We start from the raw sequence: 11,819 nt of genomic DNA on the forward strand, positions 1-11,819 counted from the left end.
ATATGGCATAGCATAACAATTTATTATATGGCAAAGTGTAACAGTTTATTCTATGGCATATTGTAACATTTTGTCATATCACATAGTATAACAGTTTATTACATAGCATAGTGTGACATTTTATCATATGACATAGTGTAACAGTTTAGTATATGGCATAGTGTGACCTTTTTTATATGACATAGTATAACAGTTTATTTTATGGCATAGTGTGACATTTTATCATATGACATAGTGTAACAGTTTATTTTATGGCATAGTGTGAAATTGTATCATATGACATAGTGTAACAGTTTGTTATATGGTATAGTGTGACATTTTATCATATGACATAGTATAACGGTTTATTATATGGCGTAGTGTGACATTTTATCATATGACTTAGTGTAACAGTTTATTATATGGTATAGTGTGACATTTTATCATATGACATAGTATTACAGTTTAGTATATGGCATAATGTAACAGTTTATCATATGACATAGTATAACAGTTTATTATATGGCATAGTGTGACATTTTATCATATGACATAGTGTAACAGTTTATTATATGGTATAGTGTGACATTTTATCATATGACATAGTATAACAGTTTATTATATGGTGTAGTGTGACATGTTATCATATGACATAGTGTAACAGTTTATTATATGGTATAATGTAATATTTTATCATATGACATAGTATTACAGTTTAGTATATGGCATAATGTAACAGTTTATCATATGACATAGTATAACAGTTTATTATATGGCATAGTGTGACATTTTATCATATGACATAGTGTAACCGTTTATTATATGGTATAGTGTGACATTTTATCATATGAAATAGTGTAAAAGTTTATTATATGGCATAGTGTTACCTTTTTCATATGACATAGTATAACAGTTTATTATATGGCGTAGTGTGATATTTTATCATATGACATAGTGTAACATTTTATTATATGGCATAGTGTGACATTTTATCATATGACATAGTGTAACAGTTTATTATATGGCGTAGTGTGACATTTTATCATATGACATAGTGTAACAGTTTATTATATGGCATAGTGTGACATTTTATCATATGACATTGTGTAACAGTTTATTATATGGCATAGTGTGACATTTTATCATATGACATAGTATAACGGTTTATTATATGGCATAGTGCGACATTTTATCATATGACATAGTATAACGGTTTATTATATGACATACTATAACAGTTTTAAATCAGAACATATACCATCAACAAATTTACAGGTTCGAAAACACTGTATATTTGTAACTATGTAATTTAACAGCACTTCAGCGCAATACTGGTTATGTAATGCCAATTACAAGATAAGACCAAAAACAAGTGAAGAAAAGAAACTTCAGAAAGATAAACCCCTCCAAAAAATTTAACATCTTCATGCCTAGACTTATAAAGTATACAAACTTGTCACAATTGTTAAATAGAAGTGAAATGACTTATATTGTTTCTAATCTGACATTTTTGAAATAATAGTCATCAGTTTATCTTATTAAGCATATTCTCTTAGTGTATAATTAAATAAATAATTCGAAAAGTTTTATTTTTTGTCTACTTCGAGTGTATTTTATATTTCTACTTTCGTTTCCTTTTTCATATGTAATATTTCCCGCGTTATATTTCAGTTCCTGCGTGACAGATATGTGTGACTGTCCTGAGAACAAATTTTGTGAATGCGAATCATTCAAAGCCTATTCCAACGCATGTAGCCGGGAAGGTGTATTTATAAGGTGGGAACAGGATTCGAAATGCATTGGTATGTATTTTTCCTGAAATATTTAACCAGATAACAAAAGTTAACTACCCATTCCAAAATGCACCTCAGTATTAAAATTTGTGTGTAACTCATTTGTCTTTGAACATAACTGTCCTGATTTTTTAATTTGCTCCTTTTCATCGTAAAATATATTTTTGCACATTAAACGCCAAAATTAGAATGCGATATTGCAGTCATTTTAAATTCATATTCTTTAGGAACACGAAATGATTTCGATAAATATTTTATTCAAATATTATAGTCTTAATATGATATATTTCACTAGTCATTTATTTATTTATTAACCAAATCAGTCTCAACGTTTTTCAAAGTGTACGTTTGAAAACACTTTTACGAGTATATTTTTCATAAGAACGTATAGTCACTAATACTCTAAAAACAGTATTTTAACGCATTTTTTTTTCTATTTTTTTTACACATGTAGCCTTTTTCTTTACAAATAAACACCACATTTGCATATAAGACTTAATCCTGTACTTTTCGTGTTCGAACATGTACACAATCACGTACAAAAAGTATAAATACGTTTACCTTCTATTTCGTCAACACTTGTAAATATAAGCAGAAATACTGTATGTAGTTAGTATGTTCATGATGTTGTACTTTATGTAGTCAGTATGTTCATGATGTTGTACTGTATGTAGTCAGTATGTTCATGATGTTGTACTGTATGTAGTCAGTATGTCCATGATGTTGTACTGTATGTAGTCAGTATGTTCATGATGTTGTACTGTATGTAGTCAGTATGTCCATGACGTTGTACTGTATGTAGTCAGTATGTCCATGATGTTGTACTGTATGTAGTCAGTATGTCCATGATGTTGTACTGTATGTAGTCAGTATGTTCATGATGTTGTACTGTATGTAGTCAGTATGTTCATGATGTTGTACTGTATGTAGTCAGTATGTTCATGATGTTGTACTGTATGTAGTCAGTATGTCCATGACGTTGTACTGTATGTAGTCAGTATGTTCATGATGTTGTACTGTATGTAGTCAGTCTGTCCATGATGTTGTACTGTATGTAGTCAGTATGTCCATGATGTTGTACTGTATGTAGTCAGTATGTTCATGATGTTGTACTGTATGTAGTCAGTATGTTCATGATGTTGTACTGTATGTAGTCAGTATGTCCATGACGTTGTACTGTATGTAGTCAGTATGTCCATGATGTTGTACTGTATGTAGTCAGTATGTTCATGATGTTGTACTGTATGTAGTCAGTATGTCCATGATGTTGTACTGTATGTAGTCAGTATGTTCATGATGTTGTACTGTATGTAGTCAGTATGTTCATGATGTTGTACTGTATGTAGTCAGTATGTCCATGATGTTGTACTGTATGTAGTCAGTATGTCCATGATGTTGTATTGTATGTAGTCAGTATGTTCATGATGTTGTACTGTATGTAGTCAGTATGTCCATGATGTTGTATTATTAATAATCTCTGCATATCCAGTGCCTGTTGCTGTAAAAACGAAAATGATTTTCTAATAAGTATGAATGAGGAAATCGTGACCTAATAAGTATGCATTAGGAAATCGTGACTTGATAACTATGCATTAGGAAATCGTAAACTGATAACTGTGCATTAGGAAAGTGTGACCCAATAAGTATGAATTAGAAAAGCCTGACCTGATAAGTATGTATTAGAAAAGCGTGATGTGCCAACTGCATTTTAATCTTACATAAGTAAATCAGCTACTACTGACCAGTTTACAACGTTATATATATATATATATATATATATATATATATATATATATATATATATATATATATATATATATATATATATATATATATATATATATTTATATATATATATATTTCTTTGGTGGCATACTATGATGTGTTGATTAGATTGATAATCAGACCGTCCTGGAAAACCGCTTTCATTGAAAATCGAACTAGTTTCATAAAAATGATCGTTTATCCAGAAAAATATCCAAAAAATACCACATGGTGAGCATTCGATATGGTGTGTCATAGTCATCCACTGAAGTAAAATGAATCATTTGGTTTCACTTAGCCCATATTTTATGAAATACTTCTCTGTTATAACGGATTTCAAAGAATGAATGAATGAATATATATATATATATATATATATATATATATATATATATATATATATATATATATATATATATATATATATATATATGTATGTATATGCCCTTACACTGAGTTTAAACGCATTGTATCAAAACTAAGCAGTAATTACAACGATTTACATGGGCAAAGAGTATAACCCAATAACCCACAATGTAACTTTGCAATCATTGCACTAAAGCTTAGTTACCAATTTAAGCTTCATTGAAGACGAAAGATTTGCACACCTGTTTCTAAAAATGATTGCGACTCAACAATTAATAATGCAATGTATGGTTGACTAAGGAAAGAAACGAATTATCTATAAAAAAAAATTTAAAATGAGCACAAGCATGCACTATGCAATCATTTATTTATAAGTCGTAATTAAAGTGTATCATATTTAATTTATATTTCCTATCTTCTGTAGATCCCAATCTCTGTCCAGTCGGTGCTGTGTACGACAGGTGTGGCTCTGCGTGTCCGAAAACATGTGAAAATTACAACTCCGTGGAACGTTGTCATAAACTATGCGTGGCCGGATGTCAGTGTCCAAATGGTCTTGTTCTACACAAAAACAAGTGTATATCTCCTGCCGACTGTCCGATTACTTGAGCACATGGCGGGAGTGCAGTGTGGCATAATTCCTTATTATTCAAAGCACGGCATGGAATTGCCTGGATTTAGAAAAGAGTGGTGATCATGAGCGTACGGACATGGAAACTGTCCCATTATATGGGGGGGGGTTTGTTACCATAGCAAAAACATCAGTCAGTTGCTCACAAGACTATTTACTAAGAAGATCGAGAAAGGTGAATGGTTCCTTTGGTGCTTTACGGCACAGCAGCACATCAGTGACTGCTTAATCCCAAGGTACTCGGAGTAACGAACCTGGCCGGGATGGACACCTCACGACAATTGACCCAAACTGGTCCGGGTAGTATTTGAACACAAACTGAGAAAGACATTATGGTGTTCATTCTGAAATTATGAAACTTGGATTGTGCTTGCCTGATTCTTATGGATCATTGGTGTGTACGCTTTGAAATTGTCCACCTAATTTAGCCAAAGGAATCTAGTACCATACCTACAATCTCTAATCCTATTCAAGGATGCTACTCCACCATGAAAGAGGAGAACATATCGCTATCAATGACAGACGGTGAAACCATGCTCTGTCTGGACCAAGTTAAATAGAAACGAGGAGCACATGTTTAGAGAAAGGCGTCTTGTCTCCAGAAAACCTGTCTGAGAAGATGTTATCTATATAGTGTTCAAAATGTTGGACTCCTATGTAAGCTGACATGACAGGATTTTGCGCAATGTTTAGGAGATATTTAATTATCATTTAAAGATTGAGAATCATTGTGATAAATAATAATCAATGCAAGCTCTTGATATTGATGTTTTGCGGTACACTGACACTTTCGATATTATCTCATGCCTGGGGAAGTAAAATAAAGTACACTGCCCAGGAACATACAGTCATAAACGATCAGGACTGATCCTGTAGTACAACATGTTTACTTTTATCTAAAGATATTTTTCTTCCGAAAGTTTTAAATTTTAGAGTTTGCCTTCAGTCGGCAGTATATATCCAGTATTTTGTCAACGTGCTGATAAACCACATACATACATACATACATACATACACACACACACACACACACACACACACACACACACACACACACACACACATCCATCCATGCATGCATCCATGCATGCATGCAAGTACGATTTAAGTAACCTATGTTTCAGTCGGATGAACTGTATTCTAATTAGATTGATAATAATATAATAATCTCACAGTGATATTGTAAGTTATAATTATATATGATGACAGTCTCACAGTGATATTGTAAGTTATAATTATATATGATGACAGTCTCACAGTGATATTGTAAGTTATAATTATATATGATGACAATCTCACAGTGATATTGTAAGTTATAATTATATATGATGACAATCTCACAGTGATATTGTAAGTTATAATTATATATGATGACAATCTCACAGTGATATTGTAAGTTATAATTATATATGATGACAATCTCACAGTGATATTGTAAGTTATAATTATATATGATGACAGTCTCACAGTGATATTGTAAGTTATAATTATATATGATGACAATCTCACAGTGATATTGTAAGTTATAATTATATATGATGACAATCTCACAGTGATATTGTAAGTTATAATTATATATGATGACAATCTCACAGTGATATTGTAAGTTATAAATATATGCTTTGCTAGAAGTGAATTATAAATTTGTTAAATTACATGACATGCAGCTTGTTAGGAGTGATGAAAAGAAAAAAAGAAAAAAAAAAACATTTTCCCTCATCCACCAATGCCTTAGCAATGGCAGAGCAGTGTTTATATTGTTTACAGTTGGATTTTACTTATGAGTGCGGATATACGGTAGTTTACCTTTGCGCAATCAAAGAAATTCAAACAATAGGAGCTGTGTACACTCTTTGTTGAGTGCAAGTCAGACCAGGGAACGACCAGTCATTTGTTTTTCAAAATGAGTCAGACACAGGCCAGTAACTTGTAATTACTGGTCAACACGAGCCAGACGAAAGCCAGTAACTTGTACTTAATGATCAACACGAGTCATACGAAGGCCAGTAACTTGTACTTAATGGTCAACCCTAGTAAGACGAAGGCCAGTAACTTGTACTTAATGGTCTGCGCGAGTCAGACGAAGGCCAGTAACTTGTACTTAATGGTCAACACGAGTCAGACGAAGGCCAGTAACTTGTACTTAATGGTCAACATTAGTAAGACGAAGGCCAGTGACTTGTACTTAATGGTCTGCGCGGGTCAGACGAAGGCCAGTAACTTGTACTTAATGGTCTGCGCGAGTCAGACGAAGGCCAGTAACTTGTACTTAATTGTCAGCACCAGTCAGACGAAGGCCAGTAACTTGTACTTAATGGTCAACACGAGTCAGGCAAAAGCCAGTAGCTTGTACTTAATAATCAATATGGCTCAAAACTTTGTAGCATAGGATGATCTCTCTCTCACACACACACACACACACACACACACACACATTTTATTATGCAGTATTCATCTCCCCCTATTTAATAAATGAATTCAATCAAGACTGTAAATACGTGAATGTTTGTTATTATTTAATGTATGTATTTGTCCCATCTCATCTAAATCAGTTGCGGGTGATTTGATTTCAGATTTTATAAGTCTAGTCAGGTTAGCCACGTGAAACTTAGGATTATAGATGGATAATCATTTCTAGACTATCTAAAAATACTTTATGAATTATTTGACCATGTTGTTACTTCGTCACATGCTCTCTCTCTCTCTCTCTCTCTCTCTCTCTCTCTCTCAAAGAACACGCACTTTACACATTCGTATTATAGAAAGAAGCCTTTCATAAAACCAGATTTAATCTGCTGGACAATAAATAATTGAAGCTACATTCCACGGTAGAGAACTACCGTCTGTACTCGCTTATAAGTCGAGTCCAAATGCAATTTGTTAGGAGTAATCAGTAGAACAAACAACTTTTGTCCAAATGCAAAGCGCATAAATCCTGATATGCAGTCGCACAATGCGCCGGCATTTTAGTTCTGTGTTGTTTGTTCTATTAATTACTCGTAATAAATTGCATGGAGTCAGATCTGCCTCCGTAGTATGCGACTGCAGATCTGGGTCTGTGTAATTTGCGGTCGGACTCGACTTATAAGAGAGTCAAGACGGTAGATAATGAGTACAAAGAAAGTGAAACTATTTATGTGCTGATATCACAATTTCGGCGGATCATTTTGACATTTAAGTAACATTTAAGGGAACAAACTAGGTGAGATACATATTTGTTTAATTAAGATTTGAAACGTGCCACACATGCTTGCGCTTAAGTAGAATCCAGCGGCAAACAATATAGATCACGATTTTACGTTGCATAATGCACTGGCAAATCAGGGTCTGTGTTGTTTGTTCTACTGATTAGATATAACAAACTGCATATACCAAGATTTGTCCGCACATGATACGACGGTAGCTCTTGGTCTATGCTTTTAGCAGTTGGATTCCACTTTTAGCAGGTACATACGGTTTGTTTCATCGTTTCTGTTTTTTTTTAAATAAAGGAATATAACATCTATGCAATACTCGATAAAAGTTTGGTAAAAATATTACTATAATCAATACTCATCAGTCTGTGTGTACATGGTTTATACACCTTCCTGAAATGTGCAATATTTATGCATTCCATCAATTTCTTTTCAGTAGAATATCTAATATTTGATTAGTTGGAACATGTTTGAAAATGTTTTGCTGTATGTAATCATTGCTGGATTTGAATATTTTTAAATATTTGAAAACCCAAATGTTATCGTATTTCTATTGAACACTAAACTCAGATATATGTACTGGGTTTATGCTGCATAAATGGATTTAAAATAAAGAAAGGCAAGCTATTTATTTCTGTATACTTTTTGCATCGAATGTCCGCAGTATAATTTTTTTTTACCAATTATATTCTTCATTAAATGTATGAAAGTAGATACCTTACAAATACTCTTTTATCGAATGTTTCTGCATGCCTAATATATTCTACACAAAAGACTTATCCAAACGTTTCCCCATGCCTGAGATATGCTAAAAAAAAGACTTGTCCACGGTATCCGCATACCTAAGATCTGCTACACAGGACTTGTCCAAACGTTTCCGTATGCCTGATATATACTTTTTAAAAAAAGACTTGTCCAAAGTTTCCGCATAGCTAATATATACTACTCTAAAGACATGTCCAAAGTCCCGCATACCTACTATATACTACAAAAGACGTGTCCAACGTTTCAGCATACCTCATATATACTATACAAAAGACTTGTCCAAATTTTGCATGTAAACTTTCTTTGGTTCTGCGTATCGGAGAGCAGACTGTAACTTTTGTTTCTAAGACCAGTACAACTTTTTAAAAGGTTATTTGATGTGTGTGTGTGTGTGTGTGTGTGTGTTGGATTTTTAACGTAGCTTTAACAATATTTCAGTGATATCACTACGATGTCTGCAGTGTGACAGTTTATAGTGATGTCTATCACTGGATCATCATGCCACAGATATGTGGCTTGATGTCCGACCCAGTCACACTATCCTGACACCAGGCCAGCCAGTTCTAACACTAACCTCTAATGCTAAGCGCCAAGCGAGGCAGCTGTAAGTATACTTTTTACAAGTCTTTGGTAAGACTCGGCGGGGGTTCGAACCTACGACCTCCTGCATCCGAGGCGGACGCTCTAACCACTCGGCCACCAGAGCTGTAAAGGGTTATTTTGAAGATTTTATACAAATAGATTCATACAGTAAACCAGTGATCGCATCCTTGACTTTCTCCTTCGAGTAGACATTAGATTTTCAGAACAGTGAACATACTTTTGTAAAATATTGACTCATAAAACTTTCATAATAATTGTTCTTTAACCAGAAACTGAGTATGCATTGTAGGGTGAAAGTTGTCAGATCCTCCAGTTTGTGTCGCTATGACTATTATTGAAAAACCATTCGTCCAAGGGTGGAGACAGGGAAAAACAAACTGTCATGAAGTGGTCTCGCTACACACACACACACACACACACACACACACACACACACACACACACACACACACACATTTTATTATGCAGTATTCATCTCCCCCTATTTAATAAATGAATTCAATCAAGACTGTAAATACGTGAATGTTTGTTATTATTTAATGTATGTATTTGTCCCATCTCATCTAAATCAGTTGCGGGTGATTTGATTTCAGATTTTATACACACACACACACACACTGTTAATATATATACATGTTTTATCTCAATACTGTACATATATCACACTGAGATTTAACTATGATTTCATCCGTAATTATGATGGTTGCATTTAATTGCCCAATTAAGAAATTAAGATCGAAGTAAATGTCAGCCCTTCATGATAATTTAATTATCATAGACATGAGAAATACAATCTCATGACCCCCTTGCTTTAAGAATCAGGCTAAACCTACGCCTATAGATGTTATTTTAGCAAACAAAATACAGTAGCATTCTGAGAATTCTAATATTGGAATTATTTTACTGGCACCATATTTACTGGCAACAACAACTCGCAGTCAATTTACTTATTGTATTCGGAACGCTTTTTGAACAGGAAAACTTCAGGACTCACGGTTCTAAATGTATTGAAAAATGGGAACCAGTCTGGAAATGGGTGAAGATAAAATAGAGTGTATATGGTTTGGCTGACCAGGATTGGTTTATAACAAGGAGTTTTAGCGCCATCAGGCCTTTTCTATTAAATGCATGGGTTTTTATACAAAAAAAATCGATTATTTTATAACAAAGAGATACAATTAGTTATGATACGATTTGAAGAGTCGTGATTTTAGACGACTTCTTTGTAAATGTCCTTAAGGATTTCTACCATGTCAATGAAGACTTCACAGAAAAGACATGTATATCATGAGCATTCAAAACTTAGCACGAATGAATCTCATCTGACATGAATAGCTAAAACGTGGAAGCTAATGAATAACTGGTCATGCAATGAACTCATCAATTATAACCGTAATCAAACTAGTTTCACATCCACGTTCAAGGAAGCGTGAGCTGTCCCAATATACAAGAAAAATGACCCACTTGATAAAGGAAAATCTTATCCAGTTATTATTCTTTCAACTACATCGAAACCCTTTCAAAGAGCAACTTGCAATCAGACGACCACCTTCTTTGAAAATATATTACACCCATATCATTCTACTGTAAGAAACGTTTATATATCAGACTAGTCTGATTAGACTTTTTTTATGTCAGACTAGTCTGATTAGACATTTTTATGTCAGACTAGTCTGATTAGACATTTTTATGTCAGACTAGTCTGATTAGACATTTTTATGTCAGACTAGTTTGATTAGACTTTTGTATGTCAGACTAGTCTGATTAGACATTTTTATGTCAGACTAGTCTGATTAGACATTTTTATGTCAGACTAGTTTGATTAGACTTTTATATGTCAGACTAGTCTGATTAGACATTTTTATGTCAGACTAGTCTGATTAGACATTTTTATGTCAGACTAGTTTGATTAGACTTTTATATGTCAGAATAGTCTGATTAGACTTTTACATGTCAGACTAGTCTGATTAGACTTTTGGAAGAATGACACTTGGACCAAACAAATCTACCGCTGTTATTTTTATAGAATTGTCCGCTGTATATGACTCCACAAACTCCTCTCCAAAAACACTGTTTGGCATACTGACTGTCAGATTCAGCAATTAAAACGACAGCTAGAAATCTCTCAAACCGAACACAATGTTTCAAAGTAGACAACGCAGTCAGTCTATTACGACTATGCCAATAACAACACGACTTTAGTGTTAGGATAGATACCATGGAAACTGACTGCATCAATCTGATTAAGTGTTTCTCAGACATCCAAACGAAAGCTAACCATGTTAAGTCCATGTTATTGCCCTTGGTAGGAAAACCAAAGCAAGCATGGGGACTTCCTCTATCTTTGAGACTAATATATCCTGTGATGATTTGGTTAAACCCTTTACGTGAGCCATGTAACTCTGTGTTATGGTTTCTCTCTGTATGTAACATATTTCTTTCACTAATCACTAACCCCATTACCTAATTTTATATTAGAAATTTCTTCTTGTACATTTACTTTTCTTTCATATGTTTCAGACTAGAAATGAGATTGTTTTATGTTATTTCTAGCTTTGGATTTGAAATAGAATTTTATTATGTTCGTACACGTGACGATAATATGACGCAGCCTTGATGGTAATATAAGACAATATTACGAGATATACATTTTTGGGGGCAAATATAACTTAGTATTAAATGTCACGTCTTTAAATTTCAACTAATGGCTAATTCCATTTTAAA

The 11,819-nt window shown here is 33.5% G+C and overlaps 1 protein-coding gene across 1 annotated transcript in view; it reads left to right on the plus strand.

Annotated features, from left to right (window-relative positions):
• The window catches only part of LOC149790137 (BMP-binding endothelial regulator protein-like), a 92,224-nt gene extending 83,866 nt beyond the window's left edge, over nucleotides 1-8,358 (plus strand). Inside the window, exons 14-15 of the mRNA XM_089972118.1 lie at nucleotides 1,651-1,781; nucleotides 4,327-8,358. Coding sequence (XP_089828244.1) covers nucleotides 1,651-1,781; nucleotides 4,327-4,511 — 316 coding nt within the window. The 3' untranslated portion in view covers nucleotides 4,512-8,358. The remainder of the gene's footprint in view (nucleotides 1-1,650; nucleotides 1,782-4,326) is intronic.
• Nucleotides 8,359-11,819: the final 3,461 nt, after the last annotated feature.

The sequence above is a fragment of the Sinohyriopsis cumingii genome, chromosome 10 (assembly GCF_028554795.1).
Source record: "Sinohyriopsis cumingii isolate HCF-2022 chromosome 10, ASM2855479v2, whole genome shotgun sequence".
NCBI lineage: Eukaryota > Metazoa > Mollusca > Bivalvia > Unionida > Unionidae > Sinohyriopsis > Sinohyriopsis cumingii.